Source organism: Arvicanthis niloticus, chromosome 29, assembly GCF_011762505.2.
Source record: "Arvicanthis niloticus isolate mArvNil1 chromosome 29, mArvNil1.pat.X, whole genome shotgun sequence".
Lineage (NCBI taxonomy): Eukaryota > Metazoa > Chordata > Mammalia > Rodentia > Muridae > Arvicanthis > Arvicanthis niloticus.
In genome coordinates this window covers 2,371,025-2,387,736 of record NC_133437.1, presented here as the reverse complement: position 1 = coordinate 2,387,736, position 16,712 = coordinate 2,371,025, and the positions used below count along the sequence as shown (strand labels likewise).

Here is a 16,712-nt window from a genome sequence, read left to right as displayed (position 1 = left end):
TCAAGTGCTGGGATTAAAGGTGTGCGCCACCACTGCCAAGCCACAACGTAAATTTTAAAACACCAAAATAGTTAATTAAACGGTTGTGAAATAGAATTTCATATTTCCTTCACTGAAAGTATAATGGTTTTCAAAACTAAATTCTAATCTTTAAATGAATCTAAAATTAGCCAGGCATATCTTTGTACACCACATCTGCACCAGGCTTGTAATCTCAGTGCTTGAGAGCAAATACAGGCAGATTCTGGTGGCTTGCTGCTCTGTCAGTCTAGCTAAAACAGAGATCCATGCTCAGTGAGAGAGCCTGTTTAAAATAGATAGATAGATAGATAGATAGATAGATAGATAGATAGATAGATAGATAAGAAATTGAATCCTGCTGTCAACCTCTGGTGCACACAAGTGTGCATACACTGGCACTCGTGGGCGTGCACACACACACACACACACAGTACTCAAAGGTACTGAAGCTGGTGTAACATTTTCAACATTATCTTGTAGCATTATCAACAGAAAGCTCTGTTAAAATGTCAAGCCCTGCTTATGAAATCCATCTGTCTACTATCCACTTGATATTTTTAGTCAGTCTTAATTAATCTGGTTAATTCAAATGATAGACCATCTAGTTTGTTTAAGCCATGCTCCTGTTTTTCAAATGATGCTCTATTTATCTTGAAGTAGTTTAAAACCTAAAATTGTAAGTCAAATTGCATTGCCAATTTGAATTCCTTGTTAATTGGTATCTACAGATATATCCAGCATGCTTTAATTATGGAGGCTGGTCCTTTTGGTAAATGATACTGCTACACTGTGCCTGAGAGTGTTGTGGGGATGAAGGGAAGATGCAGTGGACAGATGGTGTTTGCTGGTGGGAACAGGATGTTCTCAAGCTGTTTCCTTGCTCCTGGGAGTGTGGCTATGCAAATCACAGTGACAACCTGTGGGTTCAGTTGGCAGGATCAGTGGTTGATTAATGAGCCTGAGGAAATATTGGCTTTGGGAAATATCTGTGAATTTAGATGGACCTCTTTTCTTCCTGGGACAAGAAGTATTTTGCTTGGATTTAGAGAGGTTAAAGAACCAATAAATTGTGACTATTTTAAAAAGAGAATATATATGTATGATAAATGTTATGAAATTAGACAATATATGAGTAAATTATTGGGCAGAACATTGTGGTTTGGCTCATTGTATTTCTTTCTGGAAGGGGCAGCTTTGTGGTTCCCACTGGCCCTGGGGTCCTCCATAACTTGAATTCCCACTCTGTCTTTATTATCTTGGTATCTTCCATTGTAGTGCCAGGGAAGTATTAGTAACCCCCCCCAAAAAAAAAAAAAAAACAGATGGAGCCAATCTGATACAAATCACAACAGAGTCTTTATTTGAGCTAGCTCAGGCCCTTCAGCTCACACAGGAAGGTTCTGGTGGAGAGGAGCCTCAAATAGGTATCAATGTAAGGCTTTATAGAAAGAAACGAGGGGGGGGGTAAGTGTCTCTAGCCAGGCAAGCATCTAATTGGGGAGCTACCGAGGCCTTTAGCATAATACACTGGTGCTGGGAGTCAAACCATATGCTTAATTTCTGCTCTTCCTCTGCATTGGTGGTCATGAGGCAGGGGGCTGGCTTGTTGGCAGTTAACTTAGAAATGCTGCATCTGTTGTGCTTAGCCTAGAAATTGGAACTAGGCTCCGGTTTTGTGGGGGGCTTGGGAGGGGCTAACTTGGAAACTAATGCTAGGTACAGGCCTGTTAGTTTACCTGAGTTCAAGTTCTCTAAAATATTTTAAAGTCTGAACTTAAAAGGTTAGGCTTCTCACCATTTCTGTCACCATGATGGTGGGTGTTCAGTGATGATCTGTGGGACTGAAGGCTGCTGTGTGGATGTGTGGTCTCCTTACATGGTGGACATTATAACAACAGGAACCTCACAAGTTCCATGTCATCCCATCTAGTGCTGTCTTTGTGAAGTGAAACAATATCTGGAAAACTTAGCAGTTTCCCTAGAGAGTCAGTGTTGAGCTCAGGGGCTCCTCATTTCACAGAAAAGGCCCTGCTTGTGTGCAGCAGTGGGAGGATGGCATGGCCATGGTCATCACCTCTGCAATGTCCCCAAGGTCAAGACTGAGCTCCTTGGCTTGGCTCTGGAGAGCCTCTTGGCCATTCTTCCTGTGAGGTAGGCTGTCTGCTTTGCTTTGGAGTTTTCCTTTTCTGGTGTGGGGAAGCCTGACCAAGGCAGTTCTGTGAGGTTGGTCACAAGGTAATGATTGAGCTGTTTTCCTGGGTGGATCATGGGCAGAGGTTGCAATATTCCAAGCCAATCAGGACGGATAGATGCTGTTCTCAAAACACAAGGCAAAATTTGCCATTTCAGTTCTTTGGTCTTAAGGAAATCTAAACCAACAACTGTTTGTCTAGTTTGCAGATTATTAGGTTCTAAAGCAAGTTTTAAACTCTTTCTGTTTCTTTCTGTTTTAAGAAGCCTCTGGAGCAATGCCAGTTATCTCTCCAGAGTAGCTTCTGCACAGCCTGTCATGGACAGTGGCACTCCAGTTAGAGTATGCTGGAAACTCGACAGCATTACAGTTCTTGATTTGTTTACCTCTCTTACTTTTCAGGAGCAACTGTGCCAGCCCACAGGGCCATCTTAGTGGCACGGTGTGAAGTGATGGCCGCCATGTTTAATGGTAATTATATGGAAGCCAAGAGTGTACTGATTCCAGTTTATGGTGTTTCCAAAGAGACGTTCTTGTCATTTTTAGAATACTTATACACAGACTCTTGTTCCCCAGGTACGCATTATCCATGATACAAGACAATATCTCATCATACTTTCTTCTTACTAGTTTTGATAGATTGCTCTCTATCAAATCTGTTTTAAGGTCTATCAGAGTTGATACTGTGGCATTTGCTGAGCAGCCTGGAGTTGAGATAGGGAGAACATTGCATTCTCAGGTAGCTCAAATGGAAGAGCAGTGCTTGGGAACCGTCTGTGCACTCACATGTCCTAGCTGACACTAACAGCAAGGTTACTGATTAATACCTGGGAACAGTTATTTGGGGTGCCTAGTGACTGCTCTAATTTTAGAGTTTAGGGAGCAGCACTCCTTCTGTAATAATAATAAAAGAAGGGATAGACAGTAGATTTCATAGTCCTCACATCTGGTTGAGATATTTTTCAGGACTTTTAATACTGTGAGACTTCTGTGATCTTTCTGGCTATGAGAATGTAGGATATTTAAACGCTGCTCTGACTTCCAAAGTCAGACTCCCCTAAAATTGGCATATCTGACAACATTCCCTGAGATATTTAGAATCCCGGTAGGTTATAGGATTTATTTCTAAATTCACTAACCAAATGCTCTTATTGATCATCACACACTAGCAATGTTAATAATAGTTAATAATGTGTTCAGCTACATGCTAGAACAGGTCTTGAGAGATTATCATAGCACAATCCTTTGAACAAGGTACGGAAGCCCCTTAGACTGTTTTAACCCATTTGTCCACCAGATGGCTCCCTCCTCAAACACGGCTCAAATGAGAACATTCCTTCTGTAGTCAATGATCTCAGTCTTCCTTCCCACTTCTGTGTTTTGGAGTTGTTAATGCCAATATTTATAACGATTAGCTTGTTATTTTTGCTAGGCGAAAATGAAAATATTGACTATTAGTGGGAATAAGTGTTATTATTTTCTCAATGGGAATTTGAATACTTAATAAAAAATTTGATCACTAATCAGAAAAAAAAATGCTCAGGAAAAGTAATAGCAACTATAGGGCAAACACTTGAAGAATTAAAAGGGTATTTGGGGAAAATTATTCAAAATGAAAAGTCAGAGTTAAGTTAAATACTAGTGTTTATGTGTGTGCACATGCAAGCATTATTTAATCAAGAAAAAAGTGGAGATGGTTGGTCTATATTAAGTATTGCTAAAATAACAGTGTTGTTGGTGTCATAGCTACAATGGGATGTAATACATGTAAGACATAGAAGTACACACCAGTGATGTGTGTTTTCTTTTTGTTTCTCAGAGCCATAGTCTAACCGTCTGTCTTCTCTCATGCCCCCTCTCGCCAGCGGGCATTTTCCAGGCCATGTGTCTCCTGATCTGTGCTGAGATGTACCAAGTCTCCAGACTGCAGCACATCTGTGAGCTGTTCATCATCACACAGCTGCAGAGCATGCCCAGCAGAGAGCTGGCCTCCATGAACCTCGACGTTGTGGACCTGCTCAAAAAAGCCAAGGTGGCTGGCACTGTGCCTGGGCGGGCGCGGGGCTTTTTATTTAAAATACACGTATACTACTTTAATTTTTCTGTGTTTTAACAGCAATATCAAGACTAGTATTCATTTGAAAGTTTGACTGAACAAGGCTACAGTTTCTTTGCACTGGTTTTTACAGAGAAGCAATTTTGAAACCTTAGGTTAGAAGTTATGTCTATGTCATTTTGTTCAGTAGTGGGTTCCTCGAGTGCGGCTGTGCCGTGAACATTGGTATAATAGGAAACAGAATTTTCTTCCTGCATTACTGAAAAGAAAATGGCAGGATTAGTCTGTAAATACCAACTGACATAGTTACCCAAACTCTTTTTTCCCCTCATTCATTCATTTATTCATTTCCTGAGTATCTTTCCGAGTTCAGTGGTATGGTGAACATTTGTTGAGTCCGCTGACATGCCTTGCTGTGTTAGGAGTCTAGGAAAATTAAAAGTGTAAAGTTGGGCATCACTTCACTGGCTTTTGGCACCTTCCATGCCCAGGACCTCGCTGTTAAGAATGGTGCTCCTACTAATTCTAGGAAACACATGCAGTTTACACTGCAAGTCACTGGAAAGCTGTAGTTATAAAGGAGCATATGGAAGCGGAAGAGGAGCTCAGGTCTGCCAGCGTGCGGTTGAGCAGAACAGAAGTGGAATGCATTTCCCGTTTCCTTTCTTGCAGTTTCACCACTCGGACTGCCTTTCCACCTGGCTGCTTCATTTCATCGCCACTAACTACCTCATATTCAGCCAGAAGCCCGAATTCCAAGACCTTTCAGGTACTTTGCTGCTTTCTGCTTTGAAAAGAAAACGTTACAGCCTTCACTCGCGGTTCTAGACATAATGAAGTAGAAACAATTGTTTTACTATGAGAACATAAGTGTAATGCTGCCCACTTCCTTTTAACTCCGCTGTGTAACTGAGGGCACCTCAGCTTTACTCACCCATGTTGCGTAAGCAGCGTGGCCTGGGCTACACAAGACATTTTCTAATGATTATTTTATAGTGCTCATTCATGTTTAATTTGTTTTCTGGTAAGAGAGTTAAGGTGACAGGTGTCCTCAGGTGCCACTTGGCTGTGACGAGACCTTATTTAGTCAGGAGCAAACTTTAAATGATATATATTTGAACTTTTTTCTTTTCATAGAAATATAAATATTGCTGTTTATAAGACGTCATCTTTAATACTTAGAGAGTCTATATGTATATATGTACATAGGAGCTTTGGAATAACAGTTTTCTTATTCACCACATATTATGGTACTTTATATGGAATTACTGGAGGTAATTGCAGGGTGATTTCTGAGGTAATTGATAAGGATGAAAATGAGGCAGCCAGGCATGGCAGTGTGAGCTCAGGATCTCTGCACTGGAACCTGGAGGCAGTAGGATCCTGAGAGTTCTAGGCCAGTCCCAGCCTCCGAACAAAGGGTGAGGTTTCCTCGAACTGCATAATAGGCAGGAAAAAAGGTCGGGTGTTGGTCAGAGCATGAAAAAGACAGGAAAGAGAGCTCGTCCAGGACAAAGAACTCTATGGAGATGGCTGAAGGTTAGGGAAAGGCTGTGGAGGGAAGAAGGCTGAGCAGGATAAGTGGACGGAAGAGGATGAAAGGGCAGATCCAGAGCTCCAGGCTCCCCTCCACTTCAGAGTACCCATGTTGTCCGAGTCACGTTTTAGTTGTGACACACAAGACTGAAAACCCCCTTGGCCTCTTTCTGCTCTACGTGCTGTCACGGAAACACGGAACCCAAGATTCCTACCTTTGGTTTTTGGTAGATATAGTCAGCCAGCTAACAAAATTGTGTACCTATGATCAGCCGGTCCTTTAGCTTGGCACTCGGGTGTTAAAACAGTAGTGTAATGTAATTAAAGGAAAGCCAAGGGCAGATAACCTTCACTCTCTACATTTTGCAAGGGAAAAAAACTGGGCTTATCATAAAGATAAGGTGCTCTGCCTGCACCAGGTACAAGGGGCGTGCCGAGGAGACAAGGCTGCTCTCTTAAGACATAACTGAACTTCATTCTGGCTCTAGAGCTACTACAACTGTGCCGCTTAGGACACCATTGTAAAAGGATGAGATTATTTTCTAACCACACTTAGATCTCCATGGAGTGTAATTACAGCCTCCAGAGAAAGACATTGCATACATCATTTGTGTTATTAGTGTCAATAGCTGTTGCTCGTGGTATTCCCTATAAAATGTGCAAATCAGAGGCGCAGGGCATCCTCGGACTGTGGAAGACCCGGATGCTATGACAGGGGTCAGTTCCATCCTTGGGTGAGAATTGAGAGAAATCTGAAAGGTCACGTCTTTGCTACCTGTGGTATGATTCTCCCTAGCAGAGGAAACAGCCCTCTGGATAACAGAATTATGAAATATGCTAATTCTGCAATTATGAACTGGCAACCTATGGCATCAGTGAAGTCCTCCAGGGTTTATTTTTTTATAAATTACCATTTAAAAATTTGTTTTTATATAGTACTACCATTTAAAAATCTCCAGCCTACCTTCCTGGTAGCTAGGCAGTCGGTGGCTTCCCACAAAGGGCATCTCTCCTCTTGGTGGCCTCTGCCTGGCCCACTGGCCATCTGCTTGGGATTGGAAGTTCCTGTCATACCCTTGTGGCACTGTTCACTTTCAGCTTTAGAAGCACCTCAGTTATTACTGGAACCCTATTAACTGCTACTCTTCACAGTACTCCTTTTCATTTTTGTTTTTCTTTTCTTATAAACAGGGTGTGTGTTTCTTGGGCTGACTCACACTTTGCTTTATAACCAAGGCTAGTCCTGAATTCCTTACCTTCCTGCCTCTGCCTCCCAAATTTCTGGTGAGAATTTTTCACGTATAAAATTCTTTAGCAATCAGAAAGCTAGGATGGAAAAGAATCTCCTGCTCTGGCCAACCTTCCAACCCAGCTAAGTAGCCCAGGCTGGCCTAGATCCTTCTACCTCTACCATAGGGATTAGAGGTGGACACCACCACACCCAGTTAGGAGTTCTGTCTTTAAAAGGCCCCCTCATGAAACTGATTTCCCTGAGGAGGCAGCTTGTTTACCGTCATTTAGATCCTGTAATCAGGACCTTGCTAATCTACTCGCTATAAAGTTAAACAGCAGGTGGAGAAATCAGACTGACTAAGCATAATAAAATGCAAGTGTATACAGAAGGGAGGGATCCTCAAACCCTTAAATGTTTAAAGTACTGGGTGTGTCAGAGGACAGGATGAAGCTTGGGCCCTTAACAGTGGAATTGTTGACTGACTAGAAGCTTCTCCAGTCGATAGAGGCAACCTTTACAGGACATGGGAAGCTGGAGAAGTCGAATCCAGTCACAGATTCGTAGACTCTGGTGGAGTAAGCTTGAGCTGAGGACCTGGGCTGAAACCGAGGTTCCTATAAAAGTGGTTCCTGAGTGTACAGCCTAAGGGGAGGCTGGAGGAGCAAGCCTGGAAGTGACAGTGTTGCTGACTGGAGCACAGAAAGTACCACCAAGAATGAGTAGATTAGCTGGGGGCTGTGACTGGCTGGGAACTGGAGTCAGAGAAACTATAGAGTGTGAATGGTAGAGTTATCCACAAAGTAAAAATGAATTTGTTATCTAGAAGAAAAGCAGACGTTTTATTGAAAACGAAAAAGATGGCAGTCAAATGCTACTTAGTGGAACAGTGTTTATCAATGCAAATCGTGTAATAGAATAAATCCTGATGGCTTTTTATTGATGTTCTATTAAGTGATTATGGAAGGCTATGGGAAGGACTTGGAATATAAGAGACTGAGCTCCTCTGTCATAAGGAAATTAATTGTTGGTATTTCATCTTGTCAAAAAAAATAAAGTATATACAATTAACCTTTTTTTCTCTTAAAACTTTAGTGGAAGAACGAAGTTTTGTTGAAAAGCACAGATGGCCGTCAAACATGTACTTGAAGCAACTGGCAGAATACAGGAAGTATATCCACTCCCGGAAATGTCGCTGTTTAGTCATGTGACCTGAGCTTTTGCATATATACACTTTTTTATTATTACAAATAATGGGTACTTCTGGATTCCAGTAAAATTCTTAGGACTGGAATCAGTATGTTTTTAAAAATCACCATATAGCTTCTTACTAGTTATCTTTTCAAGACTATGGTGGTCTTAAAAGGGAACAAAAGCTACTACAGACTTAATTAATGCTTCACTTAGAATATAAACTGTTGGACACTGGGTTCTCCTTTAAGTTGCCCTATTGCTTTAACAACATCAAGACCTCTCCTAGTTAAGAGATGTTTGACTTTTTTAAAAAAAATCACCTAGGATAAATACAAAAATTTCATCATGTCTGAGTGATTGCTCTACTAAAATAAGGGGCATTTAAAAGCTAAGTGTAACCATGGGATTCAGAGGAGCACTGACCAGTGCAGCATGAAATTGTAGGAATAGAAATTTGCCCAAGACTTTGATAGTCAGGTGTCATCTGGTTTCTGGTTCAGTAAGAGTACTCGAATCAATATAATGGCCCCATCTGGACCATCCACCCACATCTGCTTGTCAATCAGGCTGCAAACCTAAGCAGGCTGGTAGTTATCTATGTGTAACCTTCTGAAGTCTATGGACTTCCAAACTTAGAAGAGTCTGGTATTTGGTTTAGTGCTCTGCTAGTGCAGTTGTTAAGCTCTTAAAAAGGTTTGATGAAGGGCTCGTGTTTTCAGTTTGCACTGGCTCCCCAAAATTGTGTATATTTTCTAACATGAAAAAATGCTGAGATACTATTTTCTTTTCCTTTTTTTTTTTTTTTTTGTTTTTGTTTTTGTTTATTTTTGTTTTTTTAAGGCAGGATTTCTCTATGTAACATCCCTACCTGTCCTGGAACTTGGTTTATAGACCAGACTGACCTCAAATCCACAAAGATCTGCTGGGATTAAGGATGTGTACCACCATGCCTGGCTTAAAATGCTTTTTTCTTGCTCAAACGTTGCTGATAGCCAAGAAAGAACACTGGCCTTTGGCCAGGAGAGCAGAGTGGAGATTCCAATCCTTGGGGAAGCATATATACCCAAGTGCCTCCACAAAGACCTTTCTTGGAAGTAAGAAATGCTGAGATGCTTTTTGTTGGTTTTGGAACACTACCCCAGTTCAAGCTGTACCCTAGAAAAGCAAATACTTTACTGATCAATATATAAAGCTAGGGAGTTGGTAAGAATGACTGAGTAGCCTATGATACACAGTTATAGTGATAATCACAGGAAAGGATGCCTTCTAAAGACTTGGGAATTAAAGCTTAAATATTCTTTCTTTTAGCTGTCTGTAAAGAATGGGATGCCAATGGCCTGAATTGAGTTCTTGGTAAAAGAAGGGATGTAAATCACAGACATACTAGATGTGGAGACAGTGGTGTCTGGGATAGAGGCAGAGTTGGTTTCTCTCATAGCATGTATTTGCAGAGATGATTCTGCAAGATGCTCAAAAGCATGGAAGAAACATATTGCTTTTCATTGTTAATATCATGGACATCTGAAGTTTAGTATTGAGATATATTTTTCTAATTTCTAGTGATTTTTTTTTAGTATGCATATTTTTTCTAACTTTTCAAAAGTTTGATTCAACAGTCTTATCCTGTAGTGTTAGGGTTCCATACAGAGAGCCCTGTTATGCGTGCCAATACTATCAAAATAAAGGGGAAGGAATCCTGTGGATAGAATCCCAAGAGAGCTCATCTTGATTATGCTGTGTCGATGAAGATTACTGGAATGAAGTTTGTCTTTCTTATTCTAATCACTTGAATGAATCAGCTATTGGCAAATCCCATTTGGTGACTTAGCATTACAAAGAACAGATACCTTAGCTGACGCCTTTGATACTTCAAATAATTATGTTCTCCCTCTGTACTGATGACTTAAAATTCTAAAATTTTATGAAATTGAAGTGAAAAAATAGGAGTTGTGAAACAAAGTATTTTCTTGGAAATATTATTTTAACATTTAGGTGGATCATAACTAGTTCTACTAGGGTGTTTTTCCTGAGTAAGAGCTGAGTTTGGAGCTGGTAGTCTTGCATGGCGTGTGACTGGGACAGCCATGAGTCAGAATATAAATGAATTCTTAAACATGTGAATACAGACTCCTTAGTATTGTTGAATTCACTTCACGGGAAGTAATAGAAGATTTTAAATCTTTATAAGTGATCTTGGGTAAATTGCTGCTGGTTGTCAGGGTTGTTTCCCAATCAAAGGTTATTTCTAGCCGGCTATAGGCTTTGTTACAATTTCTGCTTCAATCTGTTTACCAAGCATTTTACTTAGAAAGGATACTGTGTAGTTGAACTAAGGCTCCTTCCTGGCCGGGCTTGCATCCCGTTGTGCATTCTTGTATGCTGCTGACTCGGTCCCTGTTCCTACTGCAGGGGATTAGATTTCTAATAGAGAGCATTGGCATGGTAGCTGAAGCCCACTCCTGTGTGAGCCGTACTGGAGCTGCATATTGAGCAGTGGAAGACGTCGAGATCAGACGGATTTCCAAAATGGCCAAACTGTCCAACTGTAACTTTACAAATGATACTACACTGCTACAGCCAACTAGATCTAAAATGTCTTCAAAAATTACTTTATTTTATTTAAAGCATCTGTTTATTGCAACTTTTAATCAGATTTTGCAAAGGGTATGTATGTATTTTAATATAGCCTGACCTGAATTTATATGTTTTTAGCTTTAGTATTTAACCTTTTATAACAAATAAACCATTTTTTAAAAAACAAGTTCAGTGAAGTGTTCTGTAGTTGTATTTTATTCTGGATGTTGATTGCTGAAATGATTTTTGGAATATTGAGTTTCTCAAGCACAATTATGTTTTATAGACAATTTCCTTTATATAAGAAATCTTGAGTATTGATATTGTTGTAGATGCCTTATACATGTAAGATGAGGTAAGGAGATTATGTTACTTTTCATATCTGTGTAAAGGATAAAATAATGTCCACCAGCATGACAACTGCCTTTATCCAGAAAAGTAATTTTGATAGTTATTTACCATAGAAACTTGCAAATTTGAATGTTAGCTGGGCTTAAGAGTTTATGAACTGGTGAGCTGTTCTGTGTAGTTCAGGAATAAGAGTTTGGAGTTTCCTAGGCCTGAGGAACCCAGATAGGAGAAAGAAGAGCAGCCATAACATGAGGGCACATTGTGTACAGTGTGGTAAAGCCCTCGTGCAGGTGAACTGCCTGTAAAGCTTGCTCAGTTTCCTAAGGGCTCCACAGTTGCTATGAAGCTAAAATCCTAACGGAAACCTGATCTAGGAATGCAGCCCCCTCTTGTGACCTATGGAAGAACTAGGTATATGCCTTACCATCCGCACCTCTCAGTGCTTTGGTAAACCTGACTTCTCTACCCAGATACTCCTCTCTCAGGGAGAAAATTTGTCCTGTCCTGATACCTTGGATTGTTCCTTGAGTTTATCTGTATACTTCATACCATGTATTCTTTGTGTGCCTTGGGTTATGTGGTTATTCTCTAATGCAGAATCTTATATATCCAAGACAACCCAATTTTAGTTTTTTACATATAGAACAGCAAACACCTTTATTACACAAGCTATGAAGGATGGTTTATTAGCCTTTCTGGGCTTTGGTCTTCCGCAAATATAACTCCAGCCCCTTGCCTTTGAGCACATAGCCGTCTGCTCTGCCACACTGGCCTGGGCTTGAGGCAATACAGGCGAGAAGCTTGCCCTGCTGGAACTGCTCCTCCAGAAGACTGCTGATTTTGGCTTTTGTTTTGTTTTGTTTTGTTTTGTTTTGTTTTGTTTTTGAGATAGGGTTTCTCTGTGTAGCCCTGGCTGTACTAGAACTCACTCTGTAGACCAGGATGGCCTCAAACTCAGAAATCTGCCTGCCTCTGCCTCCCAAGTGCTGGGATCAAAGGTGTGTGCCACCACCACCTGGCGGCGTTCTTTTTCCTTTCATCGTATTTCTTCAGGATTTTCTTTGATCATTTTTCGTTTAAAATCTCTTCCTCCTCAGGAGTCAGCTTGGCCCCCTTCTTGCAGCCCAGGGGCAGTGCACAGTGGGACTCGTTCACAGACACTGCTGTCTGTGCTGTCAGGAGTAACTAATCTCCCTGTGGGCCTGGTGTTGGGGGGAGGAGGAGGGAGTTTTCTGTGAATGCAAAATGTAGAAAGGAAATATGATACATGAAGAGTCTTTGAGGGGCTACAGAGCGTGCATAAATGACCTTCAAGAGAACTCTGGCTAGTGGGCTCCACTGTAAGTGGAGCTGAAGATGGAATGAGAACTCCCCCTGTTATACATAGTACAGAACTGCCCTTCCAGCTGTATGCAAGTTTCCCCTGCCCAGGCAGCCTAGGTACTCAGAACTTAGTTACCTATAGCTCAGGTATGGTTCAGTGTTCAATCTTGGGGAGTCTGTGACATCCTTTTACTTGTTCAGAGCAAATAGCCCTCTTGTTGCCATTTAAAAAGACAGCCCGGAGTTTTATATGCACCATCTGTTATCTGCTTGCTTAAGTAAGTTTCCAGAGGTTGAGTTTGGCTCCTTACCTGTTAACTTATTCATTCTTATCCAGACCGGTTCCTGGATAAGAATTCCCTTACTACGTGAGCCACACTAAATTGTTTTTGCTCCTAATATGTATAGCTTCTAGGACTCCAGAGGGTTAGGGTTCCCTCGCTGACATCGCGGCACGATGAAGCATACATAGTACCATAGTCCACTTACTTGATTTGTGTGTGTGTGTATATGTTCATCTTGTGGGAGAGGTGGTTGATTTGCTTGGGTCAAAGCTCAAAATAATATAAAATATAAACTTTGGAAAGTGGTTGAAACAAAGGAAGAGGGGCAGAGTGGGAAGGAGTCACTGGGGACATACCCCTGAAAAAAGTCTCCTAGGGCTGGGGTGCCTCCGCTCTGATTGTAGGCCTCTCTGCGGTAAAGCAGTTTTTAACCCAGGCCCAGAGCAACAAAGCCAAGAGCCCCTGGACTGAAATCGAGAGCCACGGTATTAATCCTGGGTGCTTCACAGTAGTGCAAAGTTGACTAATGACTAACGCGGGGTTGATTTTCATGAACACAAACAAGTGAACAGTACACATTAGCAACTTCACAAAGATGCCCACACCTGCCAGAGTTAACTTGATACTTTTCACAGGGGCTGGGGGTGGGGAGTTGGCTGATACCATCATTATTCTCATGAGGCCTTTGTAAGTACAAAGCAGTAGAGTTGGGGAGACAGTGTGCTCATGAGCCAAGGGATAAGGACAGCTTGCGGCAACACAAGAAAGGACTTGCGAGCCCAAGGAAACTCTCCGCCAGCACCTTGACATTATGATTCATGACCTCCAGAACTGTAAGAGAATTAAGGTAACCACCATGGGTCTGTTCTATACAGTGGACCAAACAGCCTGGTAAACATCTGGCTTAATCATTTACTCTGAGGTCTCAGTGTCACCTGCTTTCCCAGTGTTCTCACGGCAGCCATCAAGGGTAAAGCTTTGAGGGCTAATTAAAGCATGGGCCGCTGGGCTTCAGTCTGCGTGGACAGTGTCATCATCCAGGGTGGGTCTAAATGTGAACTATGACACATTTCCAGGCAGTGCTGATGTGAGTGGCTCGTGAACCAGAATTTGAGAAACTAGGGAACAAACAACTCAAATTCTCAGCTCTGCAGCAGTGTTGGCAGCCTGTTCCCCCAGGTCTCTCCTTGCCCCCCATTCTGCCCTAGCCTCAAAGGCTCACCCTATCCTATCAGCCTAACCCTATCTTTTTTTTTTTTCTTTTTTTTTTTCCAATTCTGCTTCACAGGCAATTGACCAAATGCCTGCCAAGATGTCCCAATAGTGTTGGCTCCCTGTCAGCGATGCAGATGCCCCGTCATTGTGTAGGTGGAGGCTGGTAGTGGCCACAGTCTCCTGCAGCTCTCACTGTTTATAGACCTTCTGATCTAATTCACTCTCATGGGATCTCAACATATTCTGAATGCTGGGTTTTCTTACAGTTTTGCTCTAAATTTTCTACTAATGTAAAATTAAATTTGGAAAATGCTTTATTTTAGTGGACTGTGTGTGTATATACATATGTGTGTGTGTTCCTAAATACATGAATATAGCCTGCTCAGTCTGTATAATCTGATTTGTATGTAGATGAAAAAATGAAAAGAGTGGAGGAGGACGTGGCCACTTCTAAGTGTGGGGAGATTTGTAGTGTGGATACAGGGGAGAAAACAAACAGAAGGAAGAGCCAGGCTGGACATGGCCAGCTGACTAAACCAGACCAGGAGAGGAGAGACGGGGAGGGAGAGCAAGAAAGGGGCTGCTGAGGAGAGATAAGACAAGAGTCAACCTGGGGCCAAGAGGCTGACAGCCTGGTGTAGCCAAAATAGCTGAGTTACAGTGATCAGGGTGGGGAAGAGAAGTGGAAGCCCAGCCCCTGGGAGGGAGGAGGTTAGGGCGTGGTGGTAGGGTGAGAGGTGGTGGGTGGGGCCACAGGTACCGAGTGAGACTGGTCCTGCATTTGAGGCCTAACAGCTTGCATGGGTTTTCAGGAGTGACAGTTTAATATTAGATAACCAATTGTTGTGTTCTTCCCTGGGGAGCAATTTCTCCTACTCGCAACAGTGCTCAGTTGTCTGTAGTTCTCCATGGGCTCTCACACACACACACACACACACACACACACACACACACACACACACACGTCTATTGGTATTGCCTCTGTTCAGTTCATGTTTACAGAATCATGTTGGTGAGACTTTATAGGTGCAGCACTTGACATTTCTAGGAGGCACAATTAATTGTACAGCAGAGATTCCTCTGCCTCTACCTTGTTTCCTCTCCCTCTCCTGCAATTATCCTTGAGGCTTCGGTACAGGGGTTGTATTCTAGATGTATCAGTTGGGACTGGGCTCAACAACTCTGCCTTTTGACGGGTTGTGGTTTTCTTTAATGGAATTTTTAAAGGAGTTCAAAGAGAATTTTAATGTTTTTGAGTGAGAAATCCATTTCTCACCAAAATACAGACAATACTTTCTATCTATTGACACTTGAATAATCATCAATTTTATATTGTTACTTTTCATGAGAGAATTTATTTGCATGAAGAATTCAAAGTATTATCTTTTTTTGCTTCAACTTTAGCATAAAATTAAACTATATGCAGACTTTTCTTTATTATGATAGAACTTAATACTATCTCCTCCTTGTTTGCTTGAGTTGCCTACCTTTTTACTGTCTTCTGATGTACAATAAATATTCAGCTGCTCTATAAGAATTGGAAGAAATATTGCAGGCCAGTCACAAATCACCTTTTTAAGATGAAAAGCCTAAAGAGGCCAAGTTTGGCTAAGCCAACTTTTTTTTTTCTTTTTATCATTAAATCCAGGAAGTTACAAATAACTCTTCCTTTCACATAGTCTGGCTTAGAACTTATATTTTTCAAGTTAAATATTATACAAAAATACAATGTTCTCATGTCCTCTTTTCATAAAAATTAACACATCTGCCGACTTTTTTCTTCTTTTTTTAAAAATTTTATTGGATATTGTATTTACATTTCAGATTTTATCCCCTAACTCCCCTTCTCCCCACCACCCAGGAATTTCCTATCCCATCACCCCTCCTCCTGCTTCTATGAGGATGTGCCCCCAACTACCCCCCACTCCCACCTCCCCACCCTGGAATTCCCCCCCATTCAGTGTTCACCCTTCATGGGACCAAGGATCTCCTCTCCCACCTATTTTTATTTTCTTGAGACTCTCATGTGATTCTTCCCTCTTTGTTACTTAGGCCATTGTGGAGCAAGTGGAACCATGTCACCAGACAGAAAAACTGGTAAGGTCGAGCAGATTAAGGAATCCTGGCAATTCTCATAATTGAGAACAGTGGTCATTTGAATCTACTCTTGACCAGGTTCCTATCCTGGAGCCTGTGAACATGACACCCCACTAAAGACCATGACAACTAGTCAGGTCGCATAGAAACCCAGAGTTCTCCATGCTAATGAGGAATCTGGAGAGACGCCAACTGTCTAGCCAATGAGCTTCCCTTCCTGGGCATGCCTTCTGCAAAAGGTATTTTATCTCTGGTCCATCCTGAGCAAGTTATACGAATTTTTTTCTGCCATGAATAAACAGTTTGGACAAGCAAGGACTGTCTCCTTCCTCAAGGACCTCCATGAGGGGAAGCCTTCATTATAGAGATCCACACCTAAGTCTCTCACAGAAGGCCTCTCCACACCCTGGCACTCACCCTGAGCTAAGCTGTATTCCCCCCACCCCAGGCTCATTGTAGGCCCTCGGGACTTGTGGTTCCCAGCAGAGTCTGGGTGCCCTGGAGTTTGAGAACCACAACCTCTGTCTTAGTCCCCTCTGTTTCTCATCTAGAGAAACGTGGGCAGGGGCCCCTATCTTAGGCTGTGTTTTGCCTCCCCTGAGCGGTGTATTGACATCACATGATCTGGCATCCCAGCAG

General features: G+C 41.9%; 1 protein-coding gene and 1 long non-coding RNA gene across 2 annotated transcripts in view; both read left to right on the top strand.

The window, feature by feature from the left end:
* Nucleotides 1-10,990, top strand: part of Rhobtb3 (Rho related BTB domain containing 3) — a 48,705-nt gene extending 37,715 nt beyond the window's left edge. The window contains exons 9-12 of the mRNA XM_076927011.1: nucleotides 2,615-2,788; nucleotides 4,078-4,244; nucleotides 4,941-5,037; nucleotides 8,131-10,990. Of these exons, the coding sequence (XP_076783126.1) occupies nucleotides 2,615-2,788; nucleotides 4,078-4,244; nucleotides 4,941-5,037; nucleotides 8,131-8,246 (554 nt within the window). The 3' untranslated portion in view covers nucleotides 8,247-10,990. The remainder of the gene's footprint in view (nucleotides 1-2,614; nucleotides 2,789-4,077; nucleotides 4,245-4,940; nucleotides 5,038-8,130) is intronic.
* Nucleotides 10,991-12,782: 1,792 nt separating this feature from the next.
* On the top strand, nucleotides 12,783-14,293 carry LOC143440269 (uncharacterized). The gene is made up of 2 exons (XR_013108061.1): nucleotides 12,783-13,608; nucleotides 14,050-14,293. It is a non-coding gene; the product is annotated as an uncharacterized LOC143440269 (long non-coding RNA).
* Nucleotides 14,294-16,712: the final 2,419 nt, after the last annotated feature.